This window comes from Procambarus clarkii, chromosome 1 (genome assembly GCF_040958095.1).
Source record: "Procambarus clarkii isolate CNS0578487 chromosome 1, FALCON_Pclarkii_2.0, whole genome shotgun sequence".
In the NCBI taxonomy this organism is placed as follows: domain Eukaryota; kingdom Metazoa; phylum Arthropoda; class Malacostraca; order Decapoda; family Cambaridae; genus Procambarus; species Procambarus clarkii.
The window spans coordinates 55,188,219-55,203,655 of NC_091150.1; the positions used below are offsets into that span (position 1 = coordinate 55,188,219).

Genomic DNA, 15,437 nt, shown 5'->3' on the forward strand with positions numbered 1-15,437 from the left:
ACCAAATGCCCCTGTTCACCTAACAATAAGTATAGTTAGAGGTGTAACTTAGCTATACATACCCATTTTTAATTAATTTTGTTTGGTTTTATTTTGAAATTAAATCTGGGTGAGAGATATAAAAGAAAAATGTGTTGCACAAATTATGTTAGGTAAGAAGGGTTAAAACTTCAAAAACTTCTCTCATTGAATACTTAAACCTATAATTATGACTGTATGAACTACAGTACTAACATTACATATCAATATGAGATCTTAATGATCTATGGTCAACATTTATGATTTAATAAGGATAATACTGGTAATAATAGTTATACAAGCTATAATTTAAAGCCTATTTTACTGATATATTTTTATTGACATGCTTAGGTATACACAGCAATGTGCTGCTACCCTATTCTATATGAAAGATTACAGTGTAGATCATAAACTAGCTACAAGGTCATCCAACATCCTCACCTCACAGGACGGCCAGTCATACATGGAATCAGGAGAGAATAGGAAATGTAAGGCTGATCTATTAGCCCCCACTAGTAAAATCTAGGTGCAGCATAAGAATATCTTCCAATATTTCTGAGTGTATGAAGCAATTTCAGAGCTCAAAGTACCTCATACCATTTGGTCTGAAGTCACCGATAACAGGGCAGCCACAGATAAAGTGTTGGAGAGTATGTCCTCTCAAGTAGGACTGAAAACAGATGTTTTTTTCACCCAGAGGGTTATAAAAACCCCAACACACACACACTAAATAATGTTGTGAATAATGAATTAAAAAAAGTCTACTTATGGATGTCGTCCAACAAACTCAATACTAAACATAGAAAAGACCTACTACATCTTATTTGGAAGCAAATCAATAAATGCAATTCAGCTTCAGATAAACAATGTTAACATCAGTAATAAAAATGATGGAATGTTTCTTGGCCTATTCCTAGACAAGAGAGACAACTTCAGCACCCACATACAACACATAACTAAGAAAGTCTCTAAAACAGTTGGTATATTCTTCAAAATCGGATTTTAAGTACCTAACTCTGCTCTCATCTCACTATATTATGCACTAATCTATCCATATCTTAATTATGGTATCTGTGCATGGGGTTCAACCACTGCAAACCACCTCAAGTCCATCATCACCCAGCAAAAATCTGCTATCAGAATAATAACAAACTCTGCTTTCAAACAACACTCAGCCCCCCCCCCCCTTGTTTAAATCCCTAAACATGCTAAACATAAACTCTCTCCACACATTCTCTTGTGTCAATTACATTTACAAAGCCCTGTTCTTAAATGCAAATCCTGCTCTGAAACTCTCCCTGGACAGATGTAATAGGACCCATTATCACCACACCAGAAATAAATATCTCTTTGATATTCCCAGAGTCAAACTTAATCTATGTAAACACTCTATGCAAATAAAGGGACCTAGTCTGTGGAACTCACTCCCTAATGAATTGAAAAGCTGTCCAACTTTTGCCTCATTCAAAAACAAAACTAAAAAATATTGTACCTAATTTCACCTTCATAGTTTCCTATCTTGTGCTTTAAAATTGCACTGTATCTAGTGCTACCCAATCTCCCAATCTATATGTACCTAATCCAAACAACTTTACCATTGCGATCATTGTCTTCTTATATGTGCTATCAATATGCTGTATTGTGCCTATTAATCTTTGTTAAATTACCAATCAAGCAGTTCAATGCAATTAATCAGTTACCGATGTGCTTTATTATACCTACTAATATCATCTCATTTTTTCTTGCAATGTACCTGTTATCATTTTATAAATTCTGCTAGAATATACTTACTTAAAATTATCTGTTAGAGTAAGGACCTGCTCGAAATGCTGCACGTACTAGTGGCTTTACAAGAATGTAAATACCATGCTATGTATCCTCACAAACCCAATGTAATTTCTTGTATATAAATAAATAAATAAATAAATAAATAAATATACCCAAGGAACCGCTTACCCGCTGACGTCGTAAATGCCAAAATCCAGCTAGAAAATATCATTAGGACAATTGACGGGACTTAACAAGCCCCCGGTCCTCGTCGAGGCCACTAGATAGTTAGTGAACCTTGGGTATATTTAGGTAAATATATACGTAAATAAATACCATCGCTTCTCAAATCTTGGGAGCGACAAACAAAGCTATACACTATCTCTTAGAATTACGTAGGTAAACAAAAAATGTTACATATTTGTATACAACAATGTCGGTGCTGACTGTACATGTTGAAAAAACATAGTTATACTTCGAAATATACTAATTTTATAAGAAAATTCGTTGTAAATAAGTAGCAAGTGGTCACGGATAAGCTCCGATATGCCAGCGTCGTGATTGGCTACAGCTGTAAGATGAAAAATGTTACCTTCTCTCTGATTGGCCAAACTAAAAGCCCTAGTGACATCTAGCGAGAACTAGGTGAACTACTTAAAAATCTTCTTAAGTTTACTTTTGTGAATCGCCCTTTGGCACGTTCTTAGCCGGTACTTAGGAACCTTCGTAGCACACATTCTTACGAAGAAATACTTGGAGCTTCGTGAATCTAGGTCCAGGTGTATAGGGCTAACCTCACCCAACTTTGCATGGTGATTAGAGAAGGGGATGTGACAAACATGGGCAGGTAAGGGTCGGGCATTGCTCCTATTTATTTAAAAGGGGACTGAGTCGACCCGGGCTCCCATCACCTGGAATGGCACAACCTCTTCAAATCGGTTGTGCCGTGTTTCCCATCTTGTAAAGTTACAAATGAAAATAAATAGAAAAATCCCATCATTAATAAACATCAGTTTTGTTATTAATGCAATCCAGGACGAATGTTATACAGTGTTTTGTATAACATCTTGTTCAGGGCCGTGCCTTGTTCAGGGCCGTGCCTTGTTCAGGGCCGTGCCTTGTTCACGGCCGTGCCTTGTTCAGGGCCGTGCCTTGTTCACGGCCGTGCCTTGTTCAGGGCCGTGCCTTGTTCAGGGCCGTGCCTTGTTCACGGCCGTGTTCACTGACGGTATCTTCAGTACAACGGGAGTGAGAGCGCCGACGGGGAGTGGGAGCCATAGACGATTATGAGGGAGCAGTGTTGTGATGGGTTAATGTATACAGTCCCGAGGATTAAGGAGGACCCGGCCGGTGACCGCTAAGCACCATCTGCTCTTTGCCCTTTTGAATCCATGTCATTGTGGACTGAAGGCTGGAGGCGGCGTTGTCAATATTCCCATTGTCTTGTGTCTGCGAGAGGGAGGGGGGAGGGGGGGCCTCGCGCCCCTGGGTGGCCACCCCCCCCCCCCTCATGACCCACGCTGCCTCACCAGCTCCTCCCTCACAATATTGTGTGCAAATTGGTTCCTGTTGTTCTAGTTTCTGTGCTCTAATGTATGTGTATTCACCTAGTTATATTCACCTAGTTGTGCTTGCGGGGGTTGAGCACTGCTTTTTCAGTCCGCCTCTCAACTGTCAATCAACTGTTACTATCTACTAACTAACTTCCCTCCCCCCCCAAAAAAAAAAGGAAGCAGCCCGTAACAGCTGTTTAACTCCTATGCACTTATTTACTGCTTGGTAACAGGGGGCATCAGGGTGAAAGAAACTCTGCCCATTTGTCTCTGCCGGCGCCGGGAATCGAACCCGGGTCACAGGATTACGGGTAACGCGCGCTGTCTACTCAGCTACCAGACTCCTGTGATTTGTGTGTGTAAATGGTGAGGAACCCGCCCACGATACAACAAGCATTTCCTCTCTGGATAACGACACTGAGACGCTGATAAGAAGAAACAGGCTGGTCTTTGGTCTCTGGTTTACCTAACGAGTTCATCACCCGACTCTTGCTGGAACTTAAGTGGAAGGTGTTATCCGCCAGACGTCAAGGAACAGCAGACAGTTACTTCACTGCAAAGAGGCTCTGTTGACACTATAAGTACTGGAAGCTTTCTTTAACCCTTACTAACATATATTACTTCCAATGATTTCCTGTTAGAAAATTGATAGACTTACGGCCTAATCATCCGACCAGAAGATAAGATTAAAGCCTTAAACAAGGAGAGACCTGACCATCTACCTTGTTATATAACACAAGAACAATTACACTGCAGAAGACCTATTGACCCATACGAGGCAGCTCCTGTGTGTGTGTGTGTGTGTGTGTGTGCAGTGTGTGTGTGTGAGCTGTGTGTGTGTGTGTGTGCAGTGTGTGTGTGTGTGAGCTGTGTGTGTGTGTGTGTGTGCAGTGTGTGTGTGTGTGTGTGAGCTGTGTGTGTGTGTGTGAGCTGTGTGTGCAGCTCCCCTCCAAAACTCGTTCATATTGATGTCTATAACCTACGCTTGAAGCACTCAAGTGATCCCACGTGGACTATTTTACCCAGTAGTTTGCTACACAAATGAACAACCGTGTTTCCAAGTCAGCATTTACCCAGGTCCTTCATGAATCTAAACTTATTCAATTTATATCCAATGTTTCGAGTTCCATAAATCTCTTTAACAGCTTGTACGACTTTTTCATAGCTCAGTAAAAGCTCCTTTGACGACCCTTTCTGTTAGCAAAGCACCTGAGAGGATTTTATGAAGTAGTTCAATCTGTTTGAAATGTATTTAAATGTATTTTACAAAACTGATTATTTTCGACCAATGCATACGACAAAAGAATTATCATTAACTTGCATATGAGCTAACACCGTTTTTTTTAATACATTCTGGGAATATATTTAACGTGTGAGTTTAGAGAGGCAAAAGTTTGGAGGTGCGTTGTTCAGGGACTTGCTGAGAATAGGTTTTGAAACTGTATTACAATTACGATGCTAAGTCTCTGTCTCAGCTATGTGTGTTGAGTTGCGTTGTTCAGGGACTTGCTGAGAATAGGTTTTGAAACTGTATTACAATTACGATGCTAAGTCTCTGTCTCAGCTATGTGTGTGTATGTGTGTGTGTGTGTGTGTGTGTGTGTGTGTGTGTGTGTGTGTGTGTGTGTGTGTGTGTGTGTGTGTGTGTGTGTGTGTGTGTGTGCGCGTGCGTGAGCGCGCGCGCTTGCCTCATCTGTGTGTATCCAGGGAGCGGAGGCAGACTTACCTGTGGCCAGGGAGAGTGTGTGTAATAGCCCCCTAGACGACAACCATAATGTGATCATTAGTTCACTGAAGGAATTAACGCCTAGTGTTGGCAAGCCTCACCTGTGAGGACAAGGAGGTGGGGGGGGGGGTTAAACCCCCCTATGTTCCCAACTCGAGTAATGGAAATCCAATAAATGAGGTTTGATTTAATGGTGTGGTTGGCCTCAATGACCCGTCCCATTGGCTGATCAGTCCTGCGTCTGATATCTTTATGGCGGGGTTAATCGCTTTATTTGCGGACTTTCTGTCACGATGGGTCCATTGAGTGCGGACAAAGTGCGGGCTTTTGATTGCAGCGTTTGATTGACGGGCGCCCGAGAGCTGGCCAGGAACGTGTGAACATTGAGTTATTCTCGCCGAGCTGGCCATGTTTAGGGCCTTTCACGGGGCTGTACTCCCTTATCCCTCCTCCCTCACCCTTCAGTCCCTCACCCAAACACACTTCACTCCCTTGCTCCCTCACCTCCCCTCACCCCCCCATTCCCTCAGCCCTACACTCTCAGCTCCCTCGGAACCCCTCACTGAGCATGTCATCTCCCAGCGCCCCGATTAGCCTCCCATCATTCCCTAGCCTAGTTCTTCGTCCCTGAGCTGGGCCGTCCTCCCTCACCTGATGTTCCCGTCCCCCGTCCCTTGCTCTGTGCCCTCCGTCCTCTGTCTCTCGAACTCCATCCTGTCTCCATGTCCCAGCTTCCTCACCTGTCATCGTGGCTAATATTCCTGACCCGTCACTATACCTCGGCTCCGTGACCCGTCGGGACCCGTGACTCCGTGACCCCTAGGAGGGCCCTCGGGACCTCTGTGGGACCTGGCACCGTGGGGTCCGCACCTGAGGGTAACACGCCAGCGAAGTTTAATACGGTAAAGCTTGCTACGATTGAAGCTTTGCTATATTTACCGTCTTAAGCCAGAGTTGGTGGAGTTGAGGCAGTGCAGACCAGGCTGGGGGCCCCTCAGACCAGGCTGGGCCCCCTCGGACCAGGTTGGGGGCCCCTCGGACCAGGCTGGGGGCCCCTCAGACCAGGCTGGGCCCTCTCGGACCAGGCTGGGCCCCCTCGGACCAGGCTGGGCCCCCTCGGACTTATATATATATATATATATATATATATATATATATATATATATATATATATATATATATATATATATATATATATATATTAATATATATATATATATATATATATATATATATATATAAAATGAACAATATTTAGGGACGATCGCTAAACAGCTGTTCTGGTTATGTGACAAAAATGTTTTCCATTTCAGTTGATGAAGAGAACTAATGGCATGAACATACGCGCGCGCGCACACTCTCATGGCAGGTCTTGTGGGCATACAAAGCTAAGTATTATTACGCACCGTATAAATTATCCACAGACCATTTGGTGAGGCCGCCTCGGTCATCCTCGTGGCGTGGTGGCCCCCCTTCACGGCGGCCCCCCACCCCCCTGCTGGGGGAATTTGGCCCCCTCCCCATTTACGGGGAGCACAAAACTGGAGCGACCAAACATATTAATTCCCGTCCAGCGTTTAATACATCACTACTCGCTAATTGTACGAAATCTCTCGGGGGTGACTGGTATCGTACCTTCGTAGGTTACTCACGAACAGCAACACGCGGCAGAGGTCAGTACTGTGTACAGGTCCTGGGAGGAGCTTTAGAATGACTGGTGAACAAAGGTGTCGGGAAGGTAAAAGTTGGTAGTTGGTTCCCCAAAGTGACTTTGGAATTAACGAACGAGAGAATCTAGATTGCTTTTCTTGGATTAGTAGTATTGGACGCATAGGTACTGTGTGCAGCTTTATTGTAAGTGTTAAGTAACTGTTCTTAAACAGGGAGTGCACGGGGGTCCCCTGGGAGTGCACGGGGGTCCCCTGGGAGTGCACGGGGGGTCCCCTGGGAGTGCACGGGGTTCCCCTGGGAGTGCACGGGGTTCCCCTGGGAGTGCACGGGGGTCCCCTGGGAGTGCACGGGGGGTCCCCTGGCAGTGCACGGGGGTCCCCCTGGGAGTGCACGGGGGGTCCCCTGGGAGTGGGAGCCGTCAAAGCAGCGGTTGAAGAAAGGGAGAGATACAAGTCTGAAGCAGGAGGCTATTAACCTTAAATGAGGGGACAGGTTATCCTATCGGGCAACGGCTTTTATGTGAATGGTCTTAAGAATGTGAGTGGCACTAAACGTACTGCACGTGCACGTGCAGGATGTTTGACGCGCGTGTGTGGAGCTGAAGAAGCTGCACATTTTTAGAGTAAAGTAAGTTTAGAGTTAATTTTTAGAGCCAGAGTAAACTATTAGCCAGTTTGATAGCACTGTTGATTATATTCATTTCATTTGGTAATTACAATACGGCAGGGTATTGTAATTGTAACTCTTGGTTTCGTAATTACAATACGCGAGGCTTCCAGGATAAATTAAGATGTCACTGGATATTGCTAACATATTAGAACTCTGAAATAAAAATTGCTCGTTAGGAATATTACTCTCTGGGAGGACAAAGTATTTTTGGTGACTCTTGCCTTGTGGCTTTACAGTCTACAGTCACATTATACGTACAGCAGAAGCGTTTGGGGTTATGATATTAGGAGGTGACGAAGATATTAAGGTTGTGTGTCTTGTGGCGTGCCTTGAGGCGTGCCTTGTGGCGTGCCTTGAGGCGTGCCTTGTGGTGTGCCTTGTGGCGTGCCTTGAGGCGTGCCTTGTGGTGTGCCTTGAGGCGTGTTTTGTGGCGTGCCTTGAGGCGTGCCTTGAGGCGTGCCTTGTGGTGTGCCTTGAGGCGTGCCTTGAGGCGTGTTTTGTGGCGTGCCTTGAGGCGTGCCTTGTGGCGTGCCTTGAGGCGTGCCTTGTGGTGTGCCTTGAGGCGTGCCTTGAGGCGTGTTTTGTGGCGTGCCTTGAGGCGTGCCTTGAGGCGTGCCTTGTGGCGTGCCTTGAGGCGTGTTTTGTGGCGTGCCTTGAGGCGTGCCTTGAGGCGTGCCTTGTGGCGTGCCTTGAGGCGTGCCTTGTGGTGTGCCTTGAGGCGTGCCTTGAGGCGTGTTTTGTGGCGTGCCTTGAGGCGTGCCTTGAGGCGTGCCTTGTGGCGTGCCTTGTGGTGTGCCTTGAGGCGTGCCTTGTGGCGTGCCTTGAGGCGTGTTTTGTGGCGTGCCTTGAGGCGTGCCTTGAGGCGTGCCTTGTGGCGTGCCTTGTGGTGTGCCTTGAGGCGTGCCTTGTAGCGTGCCTTGAGGCGTGTTTTGTGGCGTGCCTTGAGGCGTGCCTTGAGGCGTGCCTTGTGGCGTGCCTTGTGGTGTGCCTTGAGGCGTGCCTTGTGGCGTGCCTTGTGGTGTGCCTTGAGGCGTGTTTTGTGGCGTGCCTTGAGGCGTGTTTTGTGGCGTGCCTTGAGGCGTGTTTTGTGGCGTGCCTTGAGGCGTGTTTTGTGGCGTGCCTTGTGGTGTGCCTTGAGGCGTGCCTTGAGGCGTGTTTTGTGGCGTGTTTTGTGGCGTGCCTTGAGGCGTGTTTTGTGGCGTGCCTTGTGGCGTGCCTTGTGGCGTGCCTTGAGGCGTGCCTTGAGGCGTGTTTTGTGGCGTGTTTTGTGGCGTGCCTTGTGGCGTGCCTTGAGGCGTGCCTTGAGGCGTGTTTTGTGGCGTGTTTTGTGGCGTGCCTTGTGGCGTGCCTTGAGGCGTGCCTTGAGGCGTGTTTTGTGGCGTGTTTTGTGGCGTGCCTTGAGGCGTGCCTTGAGGCGTGTTTTGTGGCGTGTTTTGTGGCGTGCCTTGAGGCGTGTTTTGTGGCGTGCCTTGTGGCGTGCCTTGTGGCGTGCCTTGAGGTGTGCCTTGAGGCGTGTTTTGTGGCGTGCCTTGAGGCGTGCCTTGAGGCGTGTTTTGTGGCGTGCCTTGAGGCGTGTTTTGTGGCGTGCCTTGAGGCGTGCCTTGAGGCGTGTTTTGTGGCGTGCCTTGAGGCGTGCCTTGAGGCGTGCCTTGAGGCGTGCCTTGAGGCGTGCCTTGTGGCGTGTTTTGTGGCGTGCCTTGAGGCGTGTTTTGTGGCGTGCCTTGAGGCGTGTTTTGTGGCGTGCCTTGAGGCGTGTTTTGTGGCGTGCCTTGTGGCGTGTTTTGTGGCGTGCCTTGAGGCGTGTTTTGTGGCGTGCCTTGAGGCGTGTTTTGTGGCGTGCCTTGAGGCGTGTTTTGTGGCGTGCCTTGAGGCGTGTTTTGTGGCGTGCCTTGTGGCGTGTTTTGTGGCGTGCCTTGAGGCGTGTTTTGTGGCGTGCCTTGAGGCGTGTTTTGTGGCGTGCCTTGAGGCGTGCCTTGAGGCGTGCCTTGAGGCGTGCCTTGAGGCGTGTTTTGTGACGTGCCTTGAGGCGTGTTTTGTGGCGTGCCTTGAGGCGTGTTTTGTGGCGTGCCTTGAGGCGTGCCTTGAGGCGTGCCTTGAGGCGTGCCTTGAGGCGTGCCTTGTGGCGTGCCTTGAGGCGTGTTTTGTGGCGTGCCTTGAGGCGTGTTTTGTGGCGTGCCTTGAGGCGTGCCTTGAGGCGTGTTTTGTGGCGTGCCTTGTGGCGTGCCTTGTGGCGTGTTTTGTGGCGTGCCTTGAGGCGTGCCTTGAGGCGTGTTTTGTGGCGTGCCTTGAGGCGTGCCTTGAGGCGTGCCTTGAGGCGTGCCTTGAGGCGTGCCTTGTGGCGTGTTTTGTGGCGTGCCTTGAGGCGTGTTTTGTGGCGTGCCTTGAGGCGTGTTTTGTGGCGTGCCTTGAGGCGTGTTTTGTGGCGTGCCTTGAGGCGTGCCTTGAGGCGTGCCTTGAGGCGTGCCTTGTGGCGTGCCTTGAGGCGTGTTTTGTGGCGTGCCTTGAGGCGTGTTTTGTGGCGTGCCTTGAGGCGTGCCTTGAGGCGTGTTTTGTGGCGTGCCTTGAGGCGTGTTTTGTGGCGTGCCTTGAGGCGTGCCTTGAGGCGTGTTTTGTGGCGTGCCTTGAGGCGTGTTTTGTGGCGTGCCTTGAGGCGTGCCTTGAGGCGTGCCTTGAGGCGTGCCTTGAGGCGTGTTTTGTGGCGTGCCTTGAGGCGTGCCTTGAGGCGTGCCTTGAGGCGTGCCTTGAGGCGTGTTTTGTGGCGTGCCTTGAGGCGTGTTTTGTGGCGTGCCTTGAGGCGTGCCTTGAGGCGTGTTTTGTGGCGTGCCTTGAGGCGTGTTTTGTGGCGTGCCTTGAGGCGTGCCTTGAGGCGTGTTTTGTGGCGTGCCTTGAGGCGTGTTTTGTGGCGTGCCTTGAGGCGTGCCTTGAGGCGTGCCTTGAGGCGTGTCTTGAGGCGTGTTTTGTGGCGTGCCTTGAGGCGTGCCTTGAGGCGTGCCTTGAGGCGTGCCTTGAGGCGTGTTTTGTGGCGTGCCTTGAGGCGTGCCTTGAGGCGTGCCTTGAGGCGTGCCTTGAGGCGTGTTTTGTGGCGTGCCTTGAGGCGTGCCTTGAGGCGTGCCTTGAGGCGTGCCTTGAGGCGTGTTTTGTGGCGTGCCTTGAGGCGTGCCTTGAGGCGTGCCTTGAGGCGTGTTTTGTGGCGTGCCTTGAGGCGTGCCTTGTGGCGTGCCTTGAGGCGTGCCTTGTGGTGTGCCTTGAGGCGTGTTTTGTGGCGTGCCTTGAGGCGTGCCTTGTGGCGTGCCTTGAGGCGTGCCTTGTGGTGTGCCTTGAGGCGTGTTTTGTGGCGTGCCTTGAGGCGTGCCTTGAGGCGTGCCTTGTGGCGTGCCTTGAGGCGTGTTTTGTGGCGTGCCTTGAGGCGTGCCTTGTGGTGTGCCTTGAGGCGTGCCTTGAGGCGTGCCTTGAGGCGTGCCTTGTGGTGTGCCTTGAGGCGTGCCTTGAGGCGTGTTTTGTGGCGTGCCTTGAGGCGTGCCTTGTGGCGTGCCTTGAGGCGTGCCTTGTGGTGTGCCTTGAGGCGTGCCTTGAGGCGTGCCTTGTGGTGTGCCTTGAGGCGTGCCTTGAGGCGTGTTTTGTGGCGTGCCTTGAGGCGTGCCTTGTGGCGTGCCTTGAGGCGTGCCTTGTGGTGTGCCTTGTGGCGTGCCTTGAGGCGTGCCTTGTGGTGTGCCTTGAGGCGTGCCTTGAGGCGTGTTTTGTGGCGTGCCTTGAGGCGTGCCTTGTGGCGTGCCTTGAGGCGTGCCTTGTGGTGTGCCTTGTGGCGTGCCTTGAGGCGTGCCTTGTGGTGTGCCTTGAGGCGTGCCTTGAGGCGTGTTTTGTGGCGTGCCTTGAGGCGTGCCTTGTGGCGTGCCTTGAGGCGTGTTTTGTGGCGTGCCTTGAGGCGTGCCTTGAGGCGTGCCTTGTGGCGTGCCTTGAGGCGTGTTTTGTGGCGTGCCTTGAGGCGTGTTTTGTGGCGTGCCTTGAGGCGTGCCTTGTGGCGTGCCTTGAGGCGTGTTTTGTGGCGTGCCTTGAGGCGTGCCTTGAGGCGTGCCTTGTGGCGTGCCTTGAGGCGTGTTTTGTGGCGTGCCTTGTGGCGTGCCTTGAGGCGTGCCTTGTGGCGTGCCTTGAGGCGTGTTTTGTGGCGTGCCTTGAGGCGTGCCTTGAGGCGTGCCTTGTGGCTTGCCTTGAGGCGTGTTTTGTGGCGTGCCTTGAGGCGTGCCTTGAGGCGTGCCTTGTGGCGTGCCTTGAGGCGTGCCTTGAGGCGTGTTTTGTGGCGTGCCTTGTGGCGTGCCTTGAGGCGTGCCTTGTGGCGTGCCTTGAGGCGTGTTTTGTGGCGTGCCTTGAGGCGTGCCTTGAGGCGTGCCTTGTGGCTTGCCTTGTGGCGTGCCTTGTGGCGTGTTTTGTGGCGTGCCTTGTGGCGTGCCTTGTGGCTTGCCTTGTGGCTTGCCTTGTGGCGTGCCTTGTGGCGTGCCTTGAGGCGTGCCTTGTGGCGTGCCTTGTGGCGTGCCTTGTGGCTTGCCTTGTGGCGTGCCTTGAGGCGTGCCTTGAGGCGTGCCTTGTGGCTTGCCTTGTGGCTTGCCTTGTGGCGTGCCTTGTGGCTTGCCTTGTGGCGTGCCTTGTGGCTTGCCTTGTGGCGTGCCTTGTGGCGTGCCTTGAGGCGTGCCTTGTGGCGTGCCTTGTGGCTTGCCTTGTGGCGTGCCTTGTGGCGTGCCTTGAGGCGTGCCTTGTGGCGTGCCTTGTGGCTTGCCTTGTGGCTTGCCTTGTGGCGTGCCTTGTGGCTTGCCTTGTGGCGTGCCTTGAGGCGTGCCTTGTGGCTTGCCTTGAGGCGTGCCTTGTGGCGTGCCTTGAGGCGTGCCTTGTGGCGTGCCTTGAGGCGTGCCTTGTGGCGTGCCTTGAGGCGTGCCTTGTGGCTTGCCTTGTGGCTTGCCTTGTGGCGTGCCTTGTGGCTTGCCTTGTGGCGTGCATTGAGGCGTGTTTTGTGGCGTGCCTTGAGGCGTGCCTTGTGGCTTGCCTTGTGGCGTGCCTTGAGGCGTGTTTTGTGGCGTGCGTTGAGGCGTGCCTTGTGGCTTGCCTTGTGGCGTGCCTTGTGGCGTGCCTTGAGGCGTGCCTTGTGGCGTGCCTTGAGGCGTGCCTTGTGGCGTGCCTTGTGGCTTGCCTTGTGGCGTGCCTTGAGGCGTGCCTTGTGGCGTGCCTTGAGGCGTGCCTTGAGGCGTGCCTTGTGGCTTGCCTTGTGGCTTGCCTTGTGGCGTGCCTTGAGGCGTGCCTTGAGGCGTGCCTTGAGGCGTGCCTTGAGGCGTGCCTTGTGGCGTGCCTTGAGGCGTGCCTTGTGGCGTGCCTTGTGGCGTGCCTTGTGGCTTGCCTTGTGGCGTGCCTTGAGGCGTGCCTTGAGGCGTGCCTTGTGGCTTGCCTTGTGGCTTGCCTTGTGGCGTGCCTTGTGGCTTGCCTTGTGGCGTGCCTTGTGGCTTGCCTTGTGGCGTGCCTTGTGGCGTGCCTTGAGGCGTGCCTTGTGGCGTGCCTTGTGGCTTGCCTTGTGGCGTGCCTTGTGGCGTGCCTTGAGGCGTGCCTTGTGGCGTGCCTTGTGGCTTGCCTTGTGGCTTGCCTTGTGGCGTGCCTTGTGGCTTGCCTTGTGGCGTGCCTTGAGGCGTGCCTTGTGGCTTGCCTTGAGGCGTGCCTTGTGGCGTGCCTTGAGGCGTGCCTTGTGGCGTGCCTTGAGGCGTGCCTTGTGGCGTGCCTTGAGGCGTGCCTTGTGGCTTGCCTTGTGGCTTGCCTTGTGGCGTGCCTTGTGGCTTGCCTTGTGGCGTGCCTTGAGGCGTGTTTTGTGGCGTGCCTTGAGGCGTGCCTTGTGGCTTGCCTTGTGGCGTGCCTTGAGGCGTGTTTTGTGGCGTGCGTTGAGGCGTGCCTTGTGGCTTGCCTTGTGGCGTGCCTTGTGGCGTGCCTTGAGGCGTGCCTTGTGGCGTGCCTTGAGGCGTGCCTTGTGGCGTGCCTTGTGGCTTGCCTTGTGGCGTGCCTTGAGGCGTGCCTTGTGGCGTGCCTTGAGGCGTGCCTTGAGGCGTGCCTTGTGGCTTGCCTTGTGGCTTGCCTTGTGGCGTGCCTTGAGGCGTGCCTTGAGGCGTGCCTTGAGGCGTGCCTTGAGGCGTGCCTTGAGGCGTGTTTTGTGGCGTGCCTTGAGGCGTGCCTTGAGGCGTGCCTTGAGGCGTGCCTTGTGGCGTGCCTGCACGGGCCTACAAGGTAGCCACAAAGAGGCGCGTCAGCAAGGAACGTCTCGTCCTAATCAAGATAACAATTTTTACAGAATTAAGTTACATTGAATTTTAGTCAGTTATTTTTATCATTTCACGCTGAGGTCGCAAATTTATTGTGGATATAATGAGCCCGGGTGGTGCTGTTTAACGCTGATAATTACTATTTTCATATACGCTTTATTTAAGATTATAATATTACTGGTAATAGAACTGCTGTTTAATTTAAACTTTTGGTGGACAAAATCTCCAACTTAAAAGAAGGTTTTCGTTCTCGTCCACTCGAGGCCTACCATGTAAACAAAAATATTATTAGAGATTTATTCCACTTCCACTAGAATCGGATTATACGAAGCTACTTGGTCTCCAGCTGTGTGGTGCCACCTGTTCCATCTTTGTGTTACCCAGTGTTTCAGGCCGTCGGTGTGATACCACCTGCCAACCTGAAGGTTTAAAGGTACCTCTTGATCTGTGGGAGCCGGTGGGGTACCTCCCTACACTAACCTGGCATCGTTAGGTATTGCGAGATCTGCAGCAGTAGTTCCAGCACCACCTTGATGAACCCCGAGTGTATAACAGTTGGTCTCCGAGCGAGTCAACACGTCACAAGGCTAACTCCGGGTCAGTAGCCAAGAATGGAAGGTTATATACTCGTCAACAACCACTGCGGGGATATTAACGAGTCGTACCGCCAGGAAAAGTTTGCCTTTGTAACCACCGTACACAGTCTGGGACTTCATATATCCCATGAATACTTGCCCGGTCCCCAGCGCGTCTTGAGCCGGGCTGACTCGCTCAAATCTGGCCAAGAATAAAGGTCGTTCTGCCGGCCGCGCTGTGGCGGCACAATGGCGGACTAGCCAGCCCAGCCAATTTGTCAGCTATTAGTATTCCCTTCATTTGGCCTGAATAACGCTGGCCCTGGCTGGGGAGGCAAAGTTTCCCAAGTCTAAATATGTCAGGTCGCGACAAAAGGGAGTTTAGCGGCACAAAAGCTTCTCGAGTCCATTGAGGTTCCAGCCTCCCAGAGGAGTCCCGTCACGCCTTTGTCCTCTCGAGAGCCTCCCGCCTCCCAACCATCCCAGCCTCATGGCTTCACGTTTCTTTAAAATTCCCTCACGATGACGATTTTCTGGTGTTAGTCGACACGTAATATGTTGTGTGTCCGCCTGCAGGTGTTTGAGCCACTTAGTTGCATGTTGTGACGGTTTGAGGTTGAAGTATATTACACAAGGTTTCAGGTTGTGAGTCGAAGCCGGAGTCAGCGGAGGGACGGAAGAGTGTTGACAGCCTTCACAAGTCTGCTCAGCGCACTGGAAGATGTTATCAGTCAGAGGTGCTCCGTCAGGTGGCCAGGTAGCTGCCACCCTCAGCGTACCTCCTTTCTATCCTGCCCTCAGCAATGGACTCTCTATCCTGCCCTCGGCAATGCACACACTATCCTGCCCTCAGCAATGCACTCTCTATCCTGCCCTCGGCAATGCACTCTCTATCCTGCCCTCGGCAATGCACACTCTATCCTGCCCTCGGCAATGCACACACTATCCTGCCCTCGGCAATGCACACTCTATCCTGCCCTCGGCAATGCACACACTATCCTGCAGTAAATCTCTCCCATATTCTGTCTTTCCCAATTAACCTTCTCTACTTCCAGTCGTTCGCACTATACCTTTCACATATCCTACCATATACATACACTGTAAATTTTTGTTTCACTGACGGCGGTGTATCCTGCCGTCCGTGATCACTCCCGCCAGAGTATCCTCCCGCCCG

At 51.8% G+C, this 15,437-nt stretch overlaps 1 protein-coding gene across 1 annotated transcript in view; it reads right to left on the reverse strand.

Moving 5' to 3' along the window:
* Window positions 1–15,437, reverse strand: part of LOC123752436 (melanoma-associated antigen C1-like) — a 38,235-nt gene that overhangs the window by 8,943 nt on the left and 13,855 nt on the right. The window contains exons 4-8 of the mRNA XM_069322728.1: window positions 11,717–13,646; window positions 9,005–9,508; window positions 8,453–8,908; window positions 5,843–5,934; window positions 4,412–4,532 (exon numbers count right to left, since the gene is read on the reverse strand). Of these exons, the coding sequence (XP_069178829.1) occupies window positions 4,412–4,532; window positions 5,843–5,934; window positions 8,453–8,908; window positions 9,005–9,508; window positions 11,717–13,646 (3,103 nt within the window). The remainder of the gene's footprint in view (window positions 1–4,411; window positions 4,533–5,842; window positions 5,935–8,452; window positions 8,909–9,004; window positions 9,509–11,716; window positions 13,647–15,437) is intronic.